The sequence below is a fragment of the Phoxinus phoxinus genome (genome assembly GCF_949152265.1).
Source record: "Phoxinus phoxinus genome assembly, chromosome: 12".
Classification (NCBI taxonomy): domain Eukaryota; kingdom Metazoa; phylum Chordata; class Actinopteri; order Cypriniformes; family Leuciscidae; genus Phoxinus; species Phoxinus phoxinus.
In genome coordinates, this window is record NC_136887.1 from 26,899,387 (window position 1) to 26,922,356 (window position 22,970).

General features: G+C 37.2%; 4 protein-coding genes across 18 annotated transcripts in view; 1 reads left to right on the top strand and 3 right to left on the bottom strand.

Annotated features, from left to right (window-relative positions):
* Window positions 1-322: 322 nt before the first annotated feature.
* Window positions 323-6,317, top strand: anxa5a (annexin A5a). Of its 2 annotated transcripts, none has more exons than XM_079630538.1 (13): window positions 323-424; window positions 594-628; window positions 2,103-2,187; window positions 2,369-2,463; window positions 2,898-3,011; window positions 3,157-3,247; window positions 3,648-3,727; window positions 4,235-4,285; window positions 4,807-4,900; window positions 4,993-5,088; window positions 5,309-5,367; window positions 5,580-5,702; window positions 5,815-6,317. In XM_079630538.1, the coding sequence occupies exons 2-13, from the start codon at window positions 626-628 to the stop codon at window positions 5,872-5,874; spliced, it is 951 nt and encodes a 316-aa protein (XP_079486664.1). In that variant the 5' UTR covers window positions 323-424; window positions 594-625; the 3' UTR covers window positions 5,875-6,317. The 2 variants fall into 2 exon arrangements, with proteins under 2 accessions (XP_079486664.1, XP_079486663.1); XM_079630537.1 differs by having other exon boundaries at window positions 5,580-5,706; window positions 5,819-6,020.
* Window positions 6,318-9,398: 3,081 nt separating this feature from the next.
* fgfbp1a (fibroblast growth factor binding protein 1a) lies at window positions 9,399-10,260 on the bottom strand. The gene has a single exon (XM_079630769.1). It carries the CDS (start codon window positions 10,117-10,119, stop codon window positions 9,517-9,519), a length of 603 nt encoding a protein of 200 aa, XP_079486895.1. The 5' UTR covers window positions 10,120-10,260; the 3' UTR covers window positions 9,399-9,516.
* Window positions 10,261-11,014: 754 nt separating this feature from the next.
* On the bottom strand, window positions 11,015-12,774 carry fgfbp2a (fibroblast growth factor binding protein 2a). The gene is made up of 2 exons (XM_079630768.1): window positions 12,086-12,774; window positions 11,015-11,997 (listed from the first exon to the last, which is right to left on the bottom strand). Exon 1 carries the CDS (start codon window positions 12,759-12,761, stop codon window positions 12,093-12,095), a length of 669 nt encoding a protein of 222 aa, XP_079486894.1. The 5' UTR covers window positions 12,762-12,774; the 3' UTR covers window positions 11,015-11,997; window positions 12,086-12,092.
* Window positions 12,775-15,071: 2,297 nt separating this feature from the next.
* prom1a (prominin 1a) overlaps window positions 15,072-22,970 on the bottom strand; it is a gene marked incomplete at its 3' end in the record, with an annotated part of 54,353 nt that continues 46,454 nt past the window's right edge. For 2 of the 14 annotated variants that reach the window (XR_013799889.1, XR_013799891.1), the window contains 10 exons: window positions 22,797-22,889; window positions 21,641-21,694; window positions 21,463-21,543; window positions 21,281-21,349; window positions 21,068-21,157; window positions 20,410-20,525; window positions 19,741-19,764; window positions 18,268-18,373; window positions 17,706-17,740; window positions 15,171-16,624 (listed from right to left, as the gene is read on the bottom strand). Coding sequence is in view for 9 of the 14 variants with exons in the window: in XM_079631762.1 (XP_079487888.1) it covers window positions 18,304-18,373; window positions 19,741-19,764; window positions 20,410-20,525; window positions 21,068-21,157; window positions 21,281-21,349; window positions 21,463-21,543; window positions 21,641-21,694; window positions 22,797-22,889 (597 nt within the window). Of the gene's footprint in view, window positions 16,625-17,705; window positions 17,741-18,172; window positions 18,374-18,765; window positions 20,071-20,405; window positions 20,526-21,067; window positions 21,158-21,280; window positions 21,350-21,462; window positions 21,544-21,640; window positions 21,754-22,796; window positions 22,890-22,970 lie in introns of those variants that run through there. The other 12 variants (XR_013799888.1, XR_013799890.1, XM_079631769.1 and 9 more) reach the window with 9 other exon arrangements.

The window sequence follows — 22,970 nt, forward strand, 5'->3', positions numbered from 1 at the left end:
CTTTCAGAAAAAAATATGAAAAAAATCACATAGGCCTGATGCACAAAAACCTACATGCTGTTTAAATTCAATAATGAGAGAGTGAAAACTGTAGTATTTAAAAGGGTAGGCTATTTTTCTGAAAACCAAGGCTAGGAAGAAGTGCGCCATTGTAAAACTATTTAAAACGGTGCCCTCCTTATTTTGACCAGTAATATTTATAGCGTCTTATCAACTAAATGCTAAAAAAAATAAAGTTAATCACGTATAAAGAATATGAAGCCCACAGCGTCTTGAGAACACTGTTCTCCACTGGTTCTCCACGTCAGTCAATAAGATTGACAGGTGGTTTTGTGGGCGTGTCCTACATCCAGCTACAACTCCCTCGCTGTTGACGCGCCAGAAGTCTGACCTCTCGCGCACAGGTGACAGAATACATCAACAGGTACGTTCGCTGTCCTGAATAGATAACGTACTGTAATTTATGTTAAAATTACGTCTTACAGTCATTTAGCTATTGACCTGTCGATTAATTTCACAGCAGTTTCCGTAAACACTGAATTGGTCTGAGAAAGATAACGTTTCCTATAGCCTAGTCTACTCTTTCTTTTCAGAACTTCACATTGTGCATCCTGTACCTGCACAAATGGTAAGTGATGAGTGGCATTTGTATCATTTTGCGTTTGTATTAACATTAACATTTTAAATGATTTAGATACGTTTTATCACGCTCATTTTAGGACTTGGCTCATCCTTAGACTGTGTTGTTTTGCGGTTTAACTCTGGTCTTACAGTAGCTACATGTTTGTTATATAGCCTATATAAAAACAAGTTGTATTATGACTGTGATAATCATTAGTGTCATCAAAATATAGAAAAAAAGGTGAAATGCCTACATTAATTCCCATAAATAAGGATACATGAGTTCGATGTTGGCATGGATGGTGATGGATGATTGGATTACAGCAGATGAGACCTGTATGAGGAAACCCACTGAATAGGTCACTGTGGCTTTGTTCCACTCCTGCCAGAACCAAGTAAACCCCTATATACTGCTAGTAGCTACATAGACAAGGATTAGTAATGCTTGGGCTGGGATATCGTGTGTTGTTTCTTAAAACTTTAATGCTACGACACAGGCAGTTTTACAAGATGAAATGATTCTAAAACATAATCCTACGTGTGCTTTCTTAGCACTTCATTGTAGAAAGCATGGGAGCAAGGAAAGATTAAAGCTACTGCTTTTAGTATCGAATTGTACTGAAGGTCTCAGGGTTAACTGATCCCTAACCTTCCACCCGAACTTGAACCCCAAACCCTATACCTTATCTCATCCTTCACCACAGCACTATCATTAACCTGAGCCACAGTCCTTGTCTATCTTTAATCAGTCGTGTATGGATTACAGACACTCTGTGTGTATATGTTGTTTACAGAGCTTTTAAATGCTACCAGAAAGATTACAATCACAATGCTATAAAGAACTGTGGGTTTGGTTGCGTCCAGCCTTTGAAAGGTCATCTAGAGACTGAGAGCACATTTATTGCATACAGTTTACAGAATTATTGGTTCATATCACTTGTCTGCTATTTGGTTGATATTCAGTATTTCCATAGGATAATGATGAACGACATGAGGCATTGCATGCAGGTTTAATAATGAGTTTGTTTCTCATATTCTCAAACACCTGCGCTGGCTAATCCATTCAGAACTCACCCGCTCTAGATGTCATCAGATGTTTTTTATTGTCATGAATTATGTAGCTTAATTATTTTTGTTTGACATTTTCCTATTTAGCTACAGTAATAATTACAAAACCCTTCAAATACCAAACCTGACTTTCTGCTTTTGTTTCAATATAAAATATTTTGCTCTGCAAACTTTAAAATCTTGCTGTCTTTTCTTATGTGAGTTCATATTTGACAACCAGCAAGGGCTGCACATAATTTATGATAGCCTACTTAGAATATTGTTGAATATTAAAATAATATTTGTAGTTAACCTGACACATTATGCAGTTTAGTTGTGAAGAACTCAATGACAACAATCTCCATTAATATTATTTACTGGTATTATACATTTTTTGTTTGGAATACATTAATTTTGCTTTTGTATTTTTGCAGGCAACCCGAGGCAGTGTGAAACCCTTTGTGAACTTCAATGCAAAGCATGATGCAGAAGTTTTGCGCAAGGCCATGAAAGGAATTGGTGAGTTAAACAAATCAGACCCTTAAACACACTACAGAGTTCACCTTTTTCTTGATCTAGGTGTTTTTTCCTGCTGATTTTGAATGGTCAGTGGACAGAAGTAAACCATCTTAAGCTCACACCTACACAATATCTCACTCTTGTCCTCTTGTCTAAGCTGGTGTGGATGCTTTGTTTTCAGGCACTGATGAAGATACCATCCTCATGTTACTGGCAGCTCGCAGTAATGACCAGCGACAGGAAATAAAAGCAGCCTATAAAAAAGCTCATGGCAAGGTGAGTGAGTGTATTACATTATTATCTTGTGCCAGACCAGAAATAATCCATTTTCTGAATCTAATTATGTGTATTTTAACTCTATACACTCGTATACATAAAGTATACATTCGGAAAGTAGGTTTAAAATGATAACACAATAGAAATGCTGTTCAAAATGAAGACAAAATGTATTCAAACATGATTGTTGTTCCATTCATTTGCGTAGGAACACTGCTGTGCATCAATAGCAGTACATCTAGATTACTTTTTTCTTTTTGCCTGTCTGTTTTGCGCACACCCATTTATTGATGTTGATATAATTCAGTGCTGACATGAACATCTAAAGCGACGTTAAAATGCTAATGAGCTTCGCATCATCAGTTTAATGGGCATTATATTTTCTTCTCTTTCATGGTTCATGTTCTCTCTTTATTTCTTGTCCCTTTCTACAGGATCTAGGGAAAGACTTACGATCTGAGCTTGGAGGGAAGCTAGAGGATCTCATTGTGGCCCTCATGGCTCCACCCGCAATATATGATGCAAATGAACTCCATAAGGCCATCAAGGTAACGTCAACATTTTCATCATCTATGGGATATAATTAAAATTAGAAAAAGAAAGAATAACAAAAAAATTGTTATGAAAATGCTTTCCCATTATGATACACTTGAGCTGATTGGTTATCTTTTTATTGTTTATTTTTTCTTAAAGGGAGTAGGTACTGAGGACCAGGTTTTAATTGAGATTCTGGCATCCAGGACATGTGAGGAGATAAAAGATATCAACAAAGCTTACAAGAAAGGTAATATTCATTGTGCAGGCACATGTTCAGGCTGAATTTAAAATATCACACCATTGCAAGGTTGATGCATGACCACGCTCATTTATATTTAGTTTGGACACTAATAATTCATTTAAAATGGTAAGGAATCTTTTGGTAAATGTCCATTGTAAGCTGTGGGTTTCCCTTACCCAAAGATGCCTTAGTGTCTGTATTGCAAACAAACAGGCAACCAAACAAACAAAAATGGAGCACAGTAAGGTAAGGGAATGGACAAAACCCATCTGATCTTATGATATTTGAGAGGACTTGATCATAATTACTGCAGGGCATCACTGATCGCTTCCAATTAGACTCAGTTCAGACCAATAAGCAGCAATTGTCGAGATAAGTGTGAACTGTCTCATGTGTCTTGACCTAGAACATGGAGGCAAGCTGGAAAAAGACATAATGGGTGATACGTCAGGACATTACCAGAGGTTGCTGGTGATCCTTGTACAGGTAAAAACAACAACAATGGGTTCTCAGTTTAAAAGGAAATTGAATAGAGAGGCTAATGTTAAGTGTTAAGCAGTAGGATGGTATGTTCTCTAGACAGAATATATATATATTCTAATAATTTCCATTATTTCCAATCAATATATCATTATCAAGAGCCTATATAAAATGACTTATACTGTGATATATTATTTTGGTCATCGTCTTGAATAGGATCAGAGATAATAGGGGAAGATACTAAAAAGGTAAAGAGATGAAATGGAGCAGCTTCCTCTTGGAATGATAACATGAGCACCCGTGAAGTCATCCTTAAGTAATTAAAACAGCTCATGAGTTAATGTTGTGGAGAAGATTAAATGGTTCTCAGGGGTAAAGTGTAGGTAATTCAATATCAGAGTTTAACAGGTTAGGAGAAATTCCACACCCCGTCCCAGCATAAGTGGTGGTGGAGGAGGGCTGATGTTTCTGTGATGTTCTCTCACCTTGGTTGTGTTTCTGTTCCTATAAAAGGCAAAAAGGGATGAGGGAGTGGATGAGAGCAGAGTGGAAAAAGATGCCAAGGTAAAGTTCAAAACGGTCACAAAAATGACAATTCTGTAATTTACTATACCTCGTGTCATTCCAAACCTGTATTACAAAATAAAGAAAATACATTGTCATTTTTGGGAGACACAATTTTGTGATTTACTCACTCTCATAGGCAGAATATCCAAGCTTCTGTTTCCTTTCAAAGTGGATGGTGATTTATTCAGTCAAGCTCCAAAAAAAAAAAAAAAGACATAGAAGCACCATAAAAGTAGCCCATTTGACTTATTCACTATATTTAAAGTCTTCTGAAACCATACAATAGTTTGTCTGAGCTTGTATCGCTTTTATTATACTGAACACATGCTTGGACTTTGTGCCTAGCAACTTTTGTGTTTCACAAAATTAAGTTTTGAATCTATTGTTATAAATTGTGCCCAATGGTATTTGATGAATCGTTAGAGTTGCATATGTATGTTGATGTAAAAAAGACGTAACCAAATCCTCAGGTTTAAGTTGCGAACCTTAGAAGTGTTTGTTTGTTGATCGTATTTCAGGAGCTGTTTGCTGCCGGAGAGGAGAAATTCGGCACGGACGAGGACGCGTTCATCAACATACTTGGCAATAGGAGTGCAGAACACCTGAGAAAAGGTGCGCGTTTGTATATGTGTGTTCAAAGTCTTTTGATGCATTCAGAATGGCCTTGAAGGGCCATCCTAATGGCTTTGGTGTTCTTGTTTCAGTGTTTGATGCCTACAAAAAGATTGCCGGCTGTGACATTGAAGAGAGCTTAAAAGATGAGTGCACTGGGAACCTGGAAGCACTGCTGCTGGCTGTGGGTATGAAAATCCCTGCAGTGTGGCTATACAGACAGGATTAAGATAACCTTAATTTGCTATTTGGATGGACTGAACATAACTCTACAATGAAAATGAAAAGATTAGTCCAAGAGCTGCATAACTAAAAACAGCATATAGGTTAAGAACAACATGTGGGTGAGTAAAACCCTTTTAACTAAAATGTAAAACTGATTTTTTTCCCCTTTCTCTCTCCATTCAGTTAAGTGTGCAAAAAGCGTGCCTGCTTATTTTGCTGAAACCATTCGAGAGTCAATGCGGGTATGATGAAGGCTTTTTCCATGAGATTCTCATCAATTTCCCCCTCTGACAATCATGAATTGGATCATTTGCTGCTCATTTTGGATTATTAAACGCTGACACTTCAAGTGGAAAAATAAAAACAACTTGTGGCCTGCTTAGTAAATGAAAGTGTTGATGTGAATGATAATGAAACAGCAGATTTCACACATTATTGGTTTGTTTATTTATAGCGTGCCGGCACTGATGATGAGACTCTCATAAGAACCATGGTGTCAAGGAGTGAGCGAGATATGCTGGACATCAGAGCGATATACAAGAAGAAGTATGGAGAATCACTCTACAGCACCATACAGGCAAGTTACCCGCACACACACACACACACACACACACACACACACACACACACACACACACACACACTCTCAGACAGAAAATTCTTAGCATGGTTTTTGTACGTATTTTTAGGAAGACACTGATGGAGATTACCAGAAGGCCCTGCTCTACCTGTGTGGTGGTAATGATTAGAAATAGTTCATATTTTGTGCTTATTCATATCAGTTTAAGTCCTTATCTGATCTTCAGCTTTCTAGTGCACATTTTCTCATTTGTGTTTATCTTATCTTATCTTATCTTAGTTATAACATATTTTATGTTTTATGGTTTGAGAATAAGTAGTGTCAGTATTGGAGAATAGGAAGTTATTTGATGGTTTTGATGTGATGTTTGGTGTATTGATTCTTTAACAGAATTTGGTTGTTTAGCTTGATCATTGTTTCAAAATGGAGACTATGAAAATAAAATGTAATGGACTATGTTAATGTTTTTTATGTAGTTCCTCATTTTGTTTCACTTGTCAGTAGATGGCAGTATTGTTTTACCAATTCTTTCAGGTTTACTCAGCCTATTTTGACCTATCAAGTGCAGTTTTTCTTCTTACGTAATAAAAGCGCTTAAGATGATTTCCTCTTACATACATGTTAACGTTGTAAAATAATTTCTACTCATACTTAAATTCATTTACAGTACATTAAAAACACATTAAAAACAACAGAAAAACAACAGAAGTGATACTGATAAGTAAGGGAGTTAACACTCGACAAGATAATATTTCAATAAATGCTCCTTCAACGAGAACACAAAAAAGTCCCATTTATCTTTAGTGTTTGGTGTCAGTAAGATTTATTCAGCAATATCTTTCAAACAAATGCTGTTCTTGGGAATTTTCTATTAATCAATGAATCCTGAAAAAAGTTACTGCGGTTTCCACAAAAAAAATTAAGCAGCAAAATTGTTGATAATTATAAGAAATGTTTCTTGAGCAGCAAATCAGCATATTATTATGATTTATGAAGGATCATGTGACTCTGAAGATGATGCTGAAAATTCAGCTTGGACATCAAAGGAATAAACTACATTTTAAAATGTATTCAAATAAAAGCATACAAAAACAAAGTTATTTTAAATTGAAATAATATTTCACTATAGGACTGTATTTTATTTTGGATCAAATAAATGCAGCCTTTCTGAGCATAAGATACTTATTTCAATAACAAAACTTTTGAACAGTAGGCTACAGTGTAAATGACAGAAAACTAACACAGTTCCTACAAAAGGGAACTTATATAGAAAATGTATAAAATTTATATATCCATCCCCCACCTGTATATATCATACGTGGATGAATTATATGCTAGTTCATACTGTGATCTCAACACAAAGTATGATAGATTTGACTTTTTTCATTTTTTAGTGAGTATGTTTGGGAAATGTAAAGTATTTTTCACCTAAAATTAAACTAAACTATTTTGCTTCATAGATTATCATGGCACTTGATTTTTCTGTTAAATATTATGTGCTTCCTCAGAAATTATTTTACTTCAGCAAAGACTGAAAACTTCCATACACAACCTGATAATAAAATGATTATTTAAGTATTTGGAGAAGATGGAATATAGTTATGGTTCCTGTTATTAAATGTTTCTTGGCGGTGTAATCAAAATCTTTCCTCCAGTCCTTCTCTGTAACTAATGATTTTACTTGTTTCCCCAAAATTACACTTGTTGACTCTAGACTGAAATACATACTGCAGTATGAGCTACAAAGATGTTGAGACTCTTATAAGATCACATTGTTTTATTATGTGTGGTTGTGTGTGTGTGCAGATAACAAGCTCTAAATCGCTTTACTAAATCCCAACACTGGCATTCTCAGCACAAAGCCCTTCATTTCTCAGGAGGACTCCACTATGGAGTCCAAGATGGAATTTATTAAGGTCATTATTTTAGCCAATCAGAGTTCAGAATGTCAGGGTGTGAGATCAGGCCACCTCAGTCCACATGGAAACCATTCATGAAGCCCCACCCCACAGGAGCCACCAGGAAGTAAAGTACATCCCCTTGAGAGGTAACATGAGAGCAGTGTTTGAATTAATCACAGGAGATGAAAGCATGAAGAATATCAAGTGACAATTTTGGCATCACACACACACAAGTAAACACCACACCTTAATGAAAAGATACATACCGGTATTTGATAGTTGGTTCTATTAAACATGTCATTGTTTCAAATAGCTGAAATCTAAACAAGGGTCATTCTTTTGTTCCAAAATGTCACGCAACACAGTATTTATCTGGGAACCTTATGAGCAAATGAATTCTTCATGTGAATACCTGTTGAAAGCTTATCCTTGGGCAAAATAATGCGGATTTGGGCGCAGTCATATTCCACTAGATTTCCCCGTTGCTGTTTTCAGTATAGTAATCACATTTCAATAAGTCCAGAAATGTTCCTTATTGATGCTTTCTTTAAATGACATGATGAAAAAGTCAGCAAACAGCGATTGTGGTTTGGAAAGGAGAGGCCACAACATATGTGAGTGTGTTTAATGTCATAACCATAGGCTTTTATGGCTACCAGAAACCCACAAGATGCTAAAATCAGTTTTGTGTGCTTGAGCGTCTTGGTTCATGACTAACCAACGTATTGTAGAAAGAGCCGCATCCTAGAATATGTTTATGATGCTTCAAAACAGTCATTTACTGCTGCTTTCATAAACATATACAAACTCTTCATGATTCAGAGAATTTTTGTAATTCGTAAGAAACAGTAAAACTGTAAAATCAAATTGTAATACAACATCAAAATGAAAGATTTCCAATTACAATAAACGTAATTATGCCAAATGGGGTGGATAAAAAAAAACACAGATTTGAGTTTGTTTTTATAGGTCAAGTTATCTTGACATTTCTCCAGCTCTAAACATGGAGTTAACATGGGCTCTTTTCTGGAATTACTTCAGAATATTGGTGTATTGTGGCCTCAAAATTTGATTACACTTCAGAACTTGGAGGAATAATAGTTTCTAAGACTTTATGTATGACTATGAAAGAAGCACATGGCTGTAACTGGAATGCAAGGCTCACGGTTGGAGTAATTAATCTGGGTTTAAACAGGAGATCTTAAGTTATTCATTGTTTCTACTTGAGAGTATGTAAGAACAAACAGCCACTCTTCACCTGAGCTAAAGCTACAACTGCAACAATAGGAAAAGGATCTTTCTGGGTCAAAGTAAGTTCCACCAGTTTCCATGCGGGACCCACAACCTTTCCAAACTGTAATGAACATTCTTGTGAGGATAAGAGATTACTGTAAACTGAAAATTAAGGCATTTTATTCCAGTGACCAATCAGACAAACACAAATTACCAATTTAAGTATGAATTCTGCCTCTATTACACAGGTTTTTTTTCTATAATTGTGGGGACTATTGAAACATGTTTCTCATTTCCGTAGGTACATTAATAGCCTAGTTTTCTTTCTTTCTTGTGGAGCTGTGATATATTTGAACCATGGTGTAGCCTACTCTAGCTTTTGGATTAATGTGTTTTGGATGATGGCCATATAGTTTACATAATGGAATTATTTTAACCTTACAAGTGCCTAATGAGTGCAGAAATGACACAACAGGAAAAATACAAGGATAAAGTAAACAAGGATAATGAAAAAAATCAGAAAATGTCATATTTTTATTCCCAATAGTAAGACAAAACATTTAATAGAAGAACTGATTTCGAGAAACCTTTACAAAACTTGAATCTCATAAATATGTACATTTAGAAATCTATAGGCTATATCAATGAAATATAAAAAAAGTTTTTTTCAAAGTCAATCATGAGCATTCATCACTCTCAAGCATCAAGAAGAGAAATGTACACATTGAAGACCAGGAGCTGCTGCAGTATTCCTCGGCGACTTTCAGTCTTTCGATCCGGTCAGGACAGTGATTGTTCCCCGCAGGCGACGGTAACGGGACTCTGGAAGAGCGACGCGTGTCCTTCAGCCTGAAGTGCGCGTCCGCGGGCGCGCTCCTGCACATACCAGCTTTAACCATCGCCGTAGAGTCGCGACACAATCTCTTCTGCTTTTTCAGCGAGCGGGCGATCTGTTTCCAGTAGGCTATGGCATTGGATGCGTATTGCTGACATGCGGTGGGCTCTGCTACATACACGCAGCCGAAAGTCTTTGCCCCCTTTTTGCAGGTGACTCCCAATACAAACGCATCACGCTCGCGCGCAGCGAGCCACGAGCACCGCGCTCCATCCTTCAGTGAGAATCTCCCTTTTAGGCCATTTTCATTCCGTTGACCTCTTCCCCTCCCCTTCCCATCTGTCTGTGCTCTCCTCCCTCTATCTCTCAGGCTGTTCACCTGTACGAATTGTTGCAAGATACAGGCGAAACTCAGAACGAGAGCAATATCTGTCACGCGCATCATGTCCTCATAGGAATAATAACAAAAAAAAAACCTTAAATGAAAACCGTACGTGGCATTTGTGGTCAGAGATAATTTTTATAGAAAATAGATAAACTCATATGGTATAATAATGCACGAGAGCAGCGAAATGTTTGGTTTAGCACCTGCAGTTTCTTTGTGTGGCATTTATAGAGCATCTCGCGCACGCACCTCCCTCTTCACTCCACATTCTTGCCTCGTGTCTTGTTCTGGGATATTCATTTGGAAAGCTGTAGCCTTGATTCATGTTTGAATATGCATAGTACAATTACATGTGAATGTTCTCGGAACAATTAACTGTTACAACTGTAAAATACACGTTTACAATAAAGTCAGATTTAAATTTGGCGAATCGGTTCTTTTGAACAGTCGGACTTAAATTCTCGAAAAGAGTAGGCTAGGCAATATTATGGAGGAAGACAGCTTTCGTGCTCTTTAGTGTAAATAATGTAGCCTAACAATGACCAAACATGCATGACTGAACAATGGCAACAGCTAATTTAGCTGTAGTAGGCCTATTTAAAAAAAGAAAATAAATTAACAGTCCTAATTATTTGAAGGCGACGTTTGTGTATAGGCTATAAAACTTAAGTCGGCAACTCGTAGGCTATTGCGACAATTTAGATAGGACCTGAAAGTGAAGGCTGTAGGCTATTAGGCTACTATCAGCATAGCCTACTCTGTGCTGGACTGATGAATCGGACAAGATCGAAAGAGACGGAACTGGGTTCGAATCATAAGTCTCGAGGTCAACTCGGACCGATTCAGTCTTATTCGTCAAAGAATCATTTAGATCTTTGAACCGGTTCAATAGATTCATTAAAAGATCCGACTCAAACGAACGATTCGCTAAACAATCAAACACGCACTATTATTTACTCTCATTTTTATTAAACAGTGGTATTAAAACATATAGCCTAGCATATAATTGTAGAAAGTATTTTGGTGGAAACTTGTGGAAACATTTTGAATGAGAAATAAATCTAGCCCGTATTTAAAAGATATTTCTCAGGTACGAAGCCTGTCAAACAAAAAAGCGCCATCTGCTGTCACGCTCATGTAAATTACTGCCACACAAAAAGCCAGGGTAAAGAGCCCAAATTTAATCAGAACATAACATAGGCTACACAAAAACATGTAGGCTAGCCTACACGAGTTCACTCGTAGGCTACATTAAATCTAATGGCCTACTCCCGCTATACTGGGGTAGACCCAGCCGAGTGTGAGGTGATGGGGTTGGAGGATGGGATGCTGAGAAACTTGTTGTGAGACAGAAGCTGAGGAAAAGCTTTATTTATACCGGCTTCCTCTTGAGTTGATTGGTTGATTACCTGAACATGCTCCTCCCGAACTTTGTTACATAAAACTTCATATAGGCTATTACAAAAACATGTAGCCTACTTGAGTATTATAGCCACATCACTATAAAAATGCAGTAGACATGACATCCATGTACATTATGAGTTTTCACATTGATATATTAGTCTTCAGGAACTGAAGTGACCTGTGGTTCCAATTTTCAGAAATTCTGACCCTGGTCAGCAGTCATAAATACATGACATAGCAAGGATTAATACACATGATAGTATTCAGTACAAGATGAAGTTCCTCATATAGTTTATCGATTGGAAAACAACATCAGTATAACATCAGTTGGCAGCATTATGCTCAACAGCTAAATTCATTGATAGCTTTGTAATCCTGTCTATGATACATTGTGCATTAGAGTCTGTACATTTGCAAACATAAGAATATATTGTAGAGAATGATGTCTCATTTGTCTCTGTCAGTCCGAAACCTTCACGTTAGACATTCAGAGTCATCCTGAATGGGGTTTGTTGTCTGCAGAAATGTGAGTGACTGCAGAGAGGACACACACTTTTTTAGATACAGTTTTCTGATTTAAAGTAACTCATTTTGTTTTTGGTAATAAAAAAAGAAGTCCCACCTCAGCCTTAATTTCTGAACCAACCAATGACCCAGGAACACACACCATGAAAGGAGCGCCAGCAGTGGTCCTGAGCAAGTTTCTTGGCCTCACTCATGGGTACCTTGGTAGTTGGTTGTGGCAGAGTTGGTTTAGGTGTAATAACTTTCCTCTGAGTGGTGGATTTTAGAGCGTTGGGCTGTCGTCGTCTTTGTTGTGGTTTCATCCGCTCGTTTCTGACAGGGGCTGGTCTGTGGGGCCTGTCCTTTGGCATGGCGTCTGCTGAGGATGCAGTTGTGAAGACCATCTGGGCCTCGTCGGATGCTCTCTTGCACATCTGAGGCTTTAATACAGTTTTGCCATGGCAAGCATTCGGCAGCTTGCGGAGGTCCCACATGATCTGCCTGAAATAATGCTGTGGATTTTTGTTGTAAGAGAGGCAGACATGAGGCTTGCCCTGGTACTCGCACCAGTACGAACGATCCAGGCCCTGGCAAGAGATGCGGAGCTTTGTCAGATCCTCATGTCCTGTCACGCTCAAGTAGCATTCATCTTTGGTGCCTTTGGTAAGAAACTCAATCCCATCTTCCCAAATGTTCCTCCTGCCTCTTGGTTTATCACTGTCGCGACCCTGTGTTTGAGCGAGAGCTGCCTGGAGGCAGCATGTCAGCAGGAGCGTGCTTGTGATTGTCCACATATTGTGAGTCGTTGACATTGGTGGAGAGACTTCTGACTCCACTATTTAAAGGCTTTGGTTGCCCCACATTTTGGCTTCTCGCCTGTGTATTGTTGGCATGGCTGTCTGGCGAATGTCAATGAAAAGCAGGCACACATATGTAACCAATTGAGAAAATGTAAGTGACAAAGCCATTTACAGACCCAATTCTGGAACTTTTTCCGCATTTGTTGTGTAATTCTCAATACACCACATGTATATTCGTTTTCCAGTCTTGTGATTGTGTTTTTGTTTATGATGTTGGGAAACAATCGGTCCATGCTCTCCAACAAGAAAACTTAATCTTAGGTTATGTGAGTACTTAAAAAAGAACTGTTTAGTGGACTTCATATCAAGACCGTATGCCAGTCAAGTTGGTTCAAATGTGATAAAATGTGATCTGATTCTGTCACTAAACTATTGAAGCCTTTTTCACCTCAGAGTAAAAGATAAAAAGGTAATTGAGAGAAAAAGTTAACAATAAGAATAGGTCACTTTGTGAGATATGAAAGTCACAATTTTTTTTTTAACTCTACAGGGCTTCCATGATAAAATACACAGTATTAACCTTAATGCTAAATGAAATATTTTGACAGTTCTGCATGAAGGATCAGAATCATGTCAGGCACATGATTAGATAATTATATGAACATTTATAGTATATGATCACTTAAAGAGACGAGGCATGGAGAACAATTTGAGAAAACAACTGAATTACTGCAAAAACATTAAACTAGTCACATCTTTATTTTTCAAGCAATCAATCATATCTGGGAGAAAAAGGTCCATAACTGATGCAGAAATTGAAATGTAAACTACCAAAGCAAATCTGCTCAAAATGCGTGAAATCAAAGTCTCTGTGACAGTGTGAGGGGGCAATTACAGCTCTTTTTCTGGCTTTCTTTGAAGCGTTTTACTGGCTTACAAGTCAGTTTATTCTACTAGAGTTTATTAACCAAACACATGGGGACAACTGACAGACACAGATTACAGGTGTTATATTAAAAAAATAAACTAACCTTCTTGGATAGAGCAAAATCAGGTGAGCAGGTGGACAGTAACTAAGTACATTTACTTAAGTACTGTATTAAGTTCACTTTTTGAGTATCTGTACTTTACTTGAGTATTACTTTTTCTGGAAACTTTTTACTTTAACTTCACTACACTTGAAATACAAATATCATACTTTTTACTCCACTACAATTCTGTCAAGGTCCTTGAGTAGAAAGTAGTAACGTCAGCCAGGGGATGATTTTGGTTGCAGGGGTTGCATTTTTGGTTGGAAATGAAAGTCGGATTGACATCAGAACCCAACGTCAGACTGACGTCAAGATCCAACATCTGAAAGACTTTGGATTTTGGTTGGAAATGAAAGTCGGGTTGACGTCAGAACCCGGCTGATGTTGGTTTAAAGTCAACCTGATTTTCATTTTCAACCACAATACAACGTCTGTCCAACGTTGGAGATTAGCCTATGTCAATCTGGATTCTGACATCAACCTGATTTTCAACGTTGGGTTTGGTCTTCTAAATGCAAATTTTCTCATTTTTTTTGGAGCACACTAGCTTATAGATAACAGTAAGGCTAACATACTCATACTAAAAGCCAAAAAACTTTAAATAGGGCACTATTTGAGAGGGAACAGCCATTTGGGTGTCCGAAACCATTGTGGACGTTATTAAGCGCACTTATTCAATTCAATCCCACTACTGGAACTGTGTTCTAGAAATAAATTTGATATTGATATAGGCACTAGGCAGGCATATATTCAGAGGCATAAGGTATAAGTATTACATACAACATTGCAACAATAATAAAAAAATAAAATAAAACAATGCATTGACATTTACTTTTGATACTTAAGTAAAAGTACAAAAATACTTGTTTTTAAAAGTACTTAAGTAAAAATCGGTATTTACAACTTTTACTTGTAGCGGATTAATATTTGACCAGTAGTATCTGTACTTTCACTTTTTCACCAATAGTAACAAAAAATGCCCCAGATATTTTAAATGTAAGGCAAAAAATGTTTGATACAGTGCTGAATACTCCATTCTAGGCCTATATAGTGTTGGTTTTAGACACACTATAAACACATTAGTCTTTTTATGTTATAGACAAAAAGTTCTTGTTTATAGTAAAAAGGCACCATGAAAACCAATTCCAGTGGGCAACTATTGCCCCTTTATAAAATAAAAAGTTCCTAACACTGTTTTTGTGTTTTCATGACATTCTAGGCTTTGTAAGCTATAACTTCACCTCTTGAGAAACAGTCTGTTTACAAAACATTTAAAACCTCTCCCCTTATTCTTGTAACCAATCTTATTGTAACTTGAATGCTATGTACAGTGGTTGAATTCGGAATTTACAACACCAGAGAATGTTATTTTCATCTGAAATTTTATTCACAATATTTTACAGTTTTAGCCAGCCTAACCACAAGGACTTGAAAACCAACGGCACTGACAACCAGGCCCACCACAACTAAACATCTTCGAGCAAGCTTGAACACCAAGTATGCGCATGCTACGCGTGGTATGGCAAAACAGTGAGACTGTGAGGTGAAGGGACCTTTCTGGGTATAAATCAAGTACAACATTTTACCTGAGGCCCTGATAACACTGTCATATACACAATGTGTGAAGGATCTGAGCAACAATATGTAGCACCTGACATAATGTCTCTAACATTAAACAGCTGAAATATTTGGTGGAGTAATTGTCAATGACTATGACAGCGTTAAATAGGCTCTGTAAAAGTCGTCGTAAAGGGGCTCTGTTGTCTTCCCTTGCTCTCTTACCAGCAAATGTCTCCGAGGTACATTCACTCGCTTTAAAGCTGACAATAAGTTCACATAATCATGTCCACAAATATGGTTATATCAAGTAAACAAAAAGCCCTAAGACCTGAGACCTACAATGAAACAAGATTTGGTGTCAAAAAGCATTAAGCAGTAGTTTACAGTAATCCAACAATGTGTTGGAGAACAACTGTTAGTACAGTCAGCAAAATTAGCAACCGGAATATCATTAATAACTGTGAAACGTAAGTACATAAAGCTACCAAGATCTTTTAGTGATGTTACTAAAACCAAATGCATCATATTTTTAATTTCCAAGTACAAAAGAGAGCATAAACGCATACAGACATCTTAAACGGCTAATCAGTATCAAATGTGGTTTTGCGTTCTCAGTCTCAACAATCTAGGTAAAACTAATCAAAGACCTTGCGACTTGTGGCATGGCTTACATGTACCACGAGCTAAAAATCTGAAAAGGCAACAATGCATTCTCCCTTGAAATGGCTTGACAACATCTATCTGTACTGTATTAGCACTAGTTAGCACTTAGCATGTTTTCAAACACCTAAACACATTGTTTATGTGTAATATTTGTGGCTCATGGGTGGCTGGCTTGCTCTGTTTCAACAAAAATCCCTTCGGACTCTCAGTGGTCTCGACTTCAATAAGTTGAATTCTCCACAATGTTAAAAAGCACTATACAAAGAAAAAAGAAACACAAGAACGCAGCATTGTTATGCCCGTCACATGTGATTTATGACTGTAAACAAAGACACATGTAGTAGTTAAAACAGCCATATACTTTGAAGCCTCTCTGACTGACAGGATGTGACATCAGAGAATAGCTCATTGAGGGGACAGTCCATAAGACTTGAATCATAAGGGTGCAAAATTGTCAAAACAAAAACAACAGTAAGGACATTTCGTTTAAAAATTCATCTTGATCGATGTCATGGGCACACGGACAGCAGGTCCCAGCTTCAAGTGTATGAGTTTCCTTTTCTTAATGTCGTCTGTCTGAGCTGAGCCTGCTGTTCACAGAGTCTGTGGTAAAGAAGAAATACACAGCGAGAGAAGATCCTTAGTCTTGTACAGTACATGCAGTATTATTGGTAGATTGTAGACAAGCTTTTTTATTCTGTTTAGTGCAGTGGTTCTCAACCAGGGGACCGGGACCCACTAAGACTAAGTGTTTAAAACCGACACATAATCTCTACTGAGGAGGAACATGATTACTACCCCATCACCCCCCGCAACGCAATCTCTACAGAGGGGAACACGGACTTGCGGTTCAATACTGAATATAGGGGGCCTCGAGATGATTTAAAATGAGACTTTTAATTCATCCCCTCAACAACTGTTTTTTTCATTTTTTCTTTTCACGAACACATGTTCCAAGAACATTTTACTAACTTGCATTAAGTTATGCAAACGTTACATATGCAAACGAATGTTCTCTGAAGGTTCAAAACATACAGGTTTTTCATTTTTTGGTTATGTCAAATGAAACATTCCATTTTATCATTCTTCAAACATTACAGGAATGTTACTTTTGAATGTTCTTTAAACATTCTGAACTAGTAACACTTGGTAGTAAAATTTAAAAATGTTCGACGAATGTCCAACTAAAACATTTCAGAAAAAAACACTCCATGAATGATGTATAAAGGAGGTTTTTGAGAACATTATTATGATACATAGACCTGATAACTTTGAACAAATGTTCTATTAATGTTACTGGAAGAATGTTTGAAGAACATTTGAGATAACCTTGCCAGAACATTAGCTAAAGTTTTGAGAATGTTATTCCCTGTTAGCTTGGGTACTGGATATATGAGGAAGCCTATTAGTAAAAGTGTGATTTTCAGACCTGGTCATGTATTTTTATAAAATGGTATTCTGTGCGCAATTTGATAGTATACATTTTTCAATTTTTTCATAAAATATTTAATCAGGTCGAAACTGTGAGTGAAAATATTTTTTAAATCCTTATCCAGTAAATCACAAACAACTGGAAAAATCAAGTGGGCCTTTGAATATTGTTGTGGACAGCGGGGGGCCTTGGAGTCAAAAAGGTTGAGAAGCACTGGTTTAATGTAAAACTAGGCCAATTTAAACAACTTACATTCCACAAAGGTTCAATTCCAGTTTCCATTAGCACTGTGAGAGTAAAGAAACAAATATTGCAGAATTACACCTGCTGCGTAGTTTCAAATGCACGATAAACGGCAAAGAGTGATACGAATGAACTGGTGGACATGAGACGTGAGAGGGGAGATGAGATTTTAGACCAAAGTAAAGAAACAAAACACACAGTGAGCGCTGGCATCTATCTGTTTGCAGAGCCGTCAGGAATGTTTGAAGTCAAACATTGGCGGATCACAATGATACGGGCAAGTGGTTAGTGATGGACCCTAAAAAACACAATTCACACGAAGCTTGGCAGAACTGTCCAGGCGGAATGCTTCTGAAGATGGAAAGAGAATGCAAACACGAAACATGCTGTTGGTATAATGACAGAAAACGACGCTCACTAGATGACACATAATGAAGAGTGAAAGGTTAGGAAACAAATCAAATAAATGCATACTAAAATGTCTATGGAATTAGTTGAACGGGAGGAAGATGCACGTGCTTGTTAGAGAGGAAGAGCAAGTCCATTTGCTCTTGTCTGCAGCGCCCAGTACCTTTCTGTTGTTAAAAACAGAGCGTCCTCCTCAGAGTCACCAGTCGGCATGGCGCGGGGGCGCAGAGGCCCGTGGGAATCGAGTCATAGTGTCATAGGTAGGGATGCTTGAGGCACAAAAGGAAAAACTGTCAGGTTCAGAGTGTATTAACATCCACACACAGCCCTTAGATGCCCCCCATCATCTCTCCATCCATTCATTCTTATAGAAGAGCAGGACGAGGCTTTCAAAATGACACATACAGCACTAGTATTAAAAATGAAAGGTGCTTTAAGTGATTTTTGATTGGAATGTCACACATAAAATGTTTCTTGAGCAGCAAATTAGCATATTAGAATGATTTCTGAAGGATCATGTGTCACTGAGTAATGCTGCTGAAAATTCAGCTTTGCCATCATAGGAATAAATAACATTTTTAAATATATTTAAAAAGAAAATAGTCATTTTAAATTGTTTTATTATTTCACAATTTTACTGTTTTTAAAGTTTTGTTTTTTAAATCAAACACACGCTGTCTTGTTGAGCACAAGAGATCTTTCTTTCTTTTTTTAAAATCTCCCAAAAATCTAAAGTTTGAATGGTATGTATGTGTGTGTGTGTCATTCTAGCCCACCGTCCTGACCTCTGTTACATGTTTTGTTGCTGAAACACATGCCATTAGTGATGAGTTAGAGAAAAAGACCATGCACAGCCATAGCAGCCTAGTGAGAGACTCAAATTCAGCCAATCAATAAATTCTGCAATATCATGCATGCATTAATACAAATTCAAATATTAAATGCAAAACACAAATTCTACATTACTGCTATTGAGTTAGCCAGCATGCAAACACCACTGTAAAAATGAGAAAAATTAAATATCCAACTCCTAGGTGCAAACCACGCATGCATCAGACCTCTGGCACCTCACTATAACCTCAATCGATTCGTACCTCCAATGCATGCAATTTATTAAGCGTGGATATGGTTCTGATTACCTTGCCATTACAGGGTTTTGGATACCTTCTAAATGTTCATTATAATAACCATTATTACCAATTTCCATACTGAAAAAAACATTACATAGATAAAAAAAATCAAACAAAACATGATGTGACATGAGAGAAATGGCATGCGACTGACTATAAACATGTCTTTATAAATAAGATCAAGTCAAACGCTCTTGAAAAATGTACACGCAAGGTTGTGCAGTAGAGTATGAATCGGTATAAATTGCAATCGTATCTTGTAAAATGTACAGCGATTCTTTTGAAGTGTGCTCTTAAGGTTTCTGTTTTAACAGCCCTTTGTGTTAAACAAGGGAGCTTCAAAGATAACACACCAACACAAGCAGCGCCCTTCCCCGAAGAAGCATTCCAAGGCGTAGAGCTTAAACCAGCACCATTAAGCAGAAAGTTTTATGTACAAAACAGGAAAGGGATGTCGTTTTAGCGGGAAAGTGGACAGCAAAATATAAGGGGGAAAAACAGCTTACGTTTTCATGGGAATTGTCTCAATGCTAAAAAGATACAAGACAAGCAAAAATGTTACAGAGATGCACCGTAGTGGCGTACAGAGACATCACATGGATGTCAAAATGGACGTCTTTGGTCAAGACACTTGGTGACTTGTCAATCGCAATGATTTTTGACTGTAAACGTATGAATGCTCGACAAAATGCTAAAACAAACACTGTTTGAACAATATATACAGGTAGTTCTCATAAAGTGCAAAGTGCTGGACAGAAAGACGAAGAATGAAGAAAGATGGAAATAGCAAGAATGGTTATCATAACGTGAAATGCCAAGTCCCCGAGACAGAGGAACTAGAAAGAACAGAGAAAAGAAACACAGAGAGAGAGAGAGACAGAGAGAAAAAGAGAGAGAGAGAGAGAAAGAAAGAAAGGAAAAAATTACTAACTACTCTGAGGCAAACGAAAAGAAAAGAATGAGGCATTTGCACTTTCATATATTATTGCATATTAATGCATATTATTCATTATACAACAGTTAGTGCCGGTCCTCTCATCTGACTAAACAGCTGCACTTTGGGTTTTCGTTAGCAGAGAAAAACGATATATAAACGATAATAACTTAGTTTAAAGAACTGTAATCAGCGGGGTGATAAATAGCAACCACGAACTTGCTATATTTGGGATACTTACTCGTCATAGACATCCTCTGTGTCCATTCTGCGGTAGAACTTGGCAAGCTTGATGGACAGGATAACGCTAGGGAGCAGAAACAGCGCGGAGCAGCCCAGTCCAAACCAGAACGTGTTCTGCAACAAATCAACACAAGATTACTTAAAGCCACCCAAAAACTGCACTCCGCTTAACCATAAATGACATGTTTGATCAACACTCTCTATATGCTTATTTCTTCAAGTCAATTTTTTGAAATTGCGATTTATACATCATATGAAAGCTGAATGAATAAACTTCCCATTGCTAAATGGTTTGTTAGGATAGGACAATACTTGGCCGAGATACAATTATTTGAAAAACTGGATTCTGATTGACCCATTCATGTATTTTTGGCTATTGCCACAAATATACCCGTGCGACGACATGTGACTGGTTTCTTTCTTCTTTTTTGAATTTTCAATGTGAACGCACTACTTTGGGACACACCTATTGAAAGAGTATTTTTATTTTATTTTTTGAAGCTATGGCTGTTTAAATCACCATGCACTTTAATTGTATGTAAAACACTATGGATGTCAGGAAATTGGGGCTTGACGTGAAGGTGAATAAATGATGAGAATATGTTTTGAACTATTTATTTCAAAGATTTTCATTACAGTAGCAATGGTTCTCTCACCATTGAATCCAGCAGGAAACTGCAGCCCAGGATCTCGGCTGTGTCCACAATGTTGCTGAGCGGTTTACAGGTAGCGACCTCCAAGGCCAGCTACAATGAGGCAGCAAAAAAAAAAGGGGGTTTCAACCTTACAATAATGCACAATAACTTATCGATCACCACCAATCTAAAATTATGATTTACTACTACAGGTTTATAGTTAAAAATACTCACAGACGTTCTGATCCAGTCCATATACTGCTTGAAATAGCCAATGATAGTCTGCTTGTATTTCTCGGTTTCCTGTTTAAGCATATATTACCCATCAGTACAATACAACTAATACACCAATCAATCTTACATTTAGTATAGGATCTATTGTTATATTCTTACATTATTTTTTATGCTCGCATTACCTGGTTGATCAAAAATGTTGCATTGTGGGAAATAAGGAACTGGGCGGCATCAACGACTTCGAGTACATCCCTAACTCTGAGCTGAAAAACAACACATTTACAGCTAATCAGAAAGCATGTTCTGAAATGCATCTGCGGTGATATTTTTAAACAGGCAGTTTTAAAGTGAGCAACTTACAGGCAGGTCTGAGGACGTCCTCTCCAGAAGTCTGATGCTCTGATTAAGCGTGCTCTTTAATAAGGAAGATAATGGAGGTATAGAAAGTATGAATCATGTCCAAATGATCTCATCTATAATGGTGCAAAAAGTACTGTAAATGACCATTTTGGAAACAAACTGACAGTTCAAGGGAACCAGAAGGGTGACAGAGGGTCATGCAACCTGACAGTTGCATTACATGCATTTCATGCACATCATGTCACAATAAATAAGAGATGTGACACAAAACAGTTGGACTAAATTATAGATTTGGGATACAGGTGGAAAGGTCATCAATTGATGAGCTTTATATTTCACATAAGATCACATCAAACCGGTAAAACATCTAGTATGGATGAGAAAATAAAAGTCCCAGTCCTGAAAATGCATGTTGAAAAGGTATTGGTAACCTTAGTTTATCAACTCTCATCAGCATTGGCAAAATATGAAATGGTGCTAAATTGCATACTAACATTGTTTTTCAAAGGTGAAGAGTGAATTTTTAAAATTTTCACTGTTAAAAGTCTTCTCTCATTCCATTCATTTCTGGGTTGATTTCTCTGAATGTGTTTTTTTTAGCAAAGTGACAATGCTTTAACCAATGGTCTGCAGACAATAGGAAGGATTGTTTGAGCAACATGTTAGAAAACATCACTATTTTCTTCAATTCTGTTTGATGCCACTAGAGGGACAGAAATTCCACACTTCACCCTTTTGACCAGTTTATGAATCTGTGTATATTCAAAAAACTAATAATAATAAGAAAATCAATAGGACAAAGACAGGATGAAGTAACTCTAAAAAGATGCTTGTTTTTTCATGATGGCGTCAGAGAAAAAAAACGAAGTAGAGACCAAAAGGAGCAAACAACTTGTAGGTTATGTAGCTATTACTGGTAGACACAGGCTTACCCTTGCTTTCACATATTTCTTCGAAGCCATAAATCACGTTGAATGTGTTAAGGAAAATTAAAAAAGATCATTGAAAATCAGACAGGTGCGAACAGCAATATGAACATTATTCAGATGCTTTTCATTTGCAATCAATCCACCAGAACGGAACTGATTCAGCAGAAACATTCATGAATAAGGAGGTAAAGAATCGAAAGATAATCTATGAGACAGGAATAGATTACCATGGACTGCTCCAGCGGGATGACTTGCTGGATGTGGATCTGCCTTATAGTGTTGGCGTGTCCCTTTAATGAAGTCTGCAAGGTCCCTTTAGACTGCAAAAGAAAGAAACAGTTATTATTAGAACAGAATAGAATATTAGTTATTTACATTGGTACTAACCATGAGAGTGAATT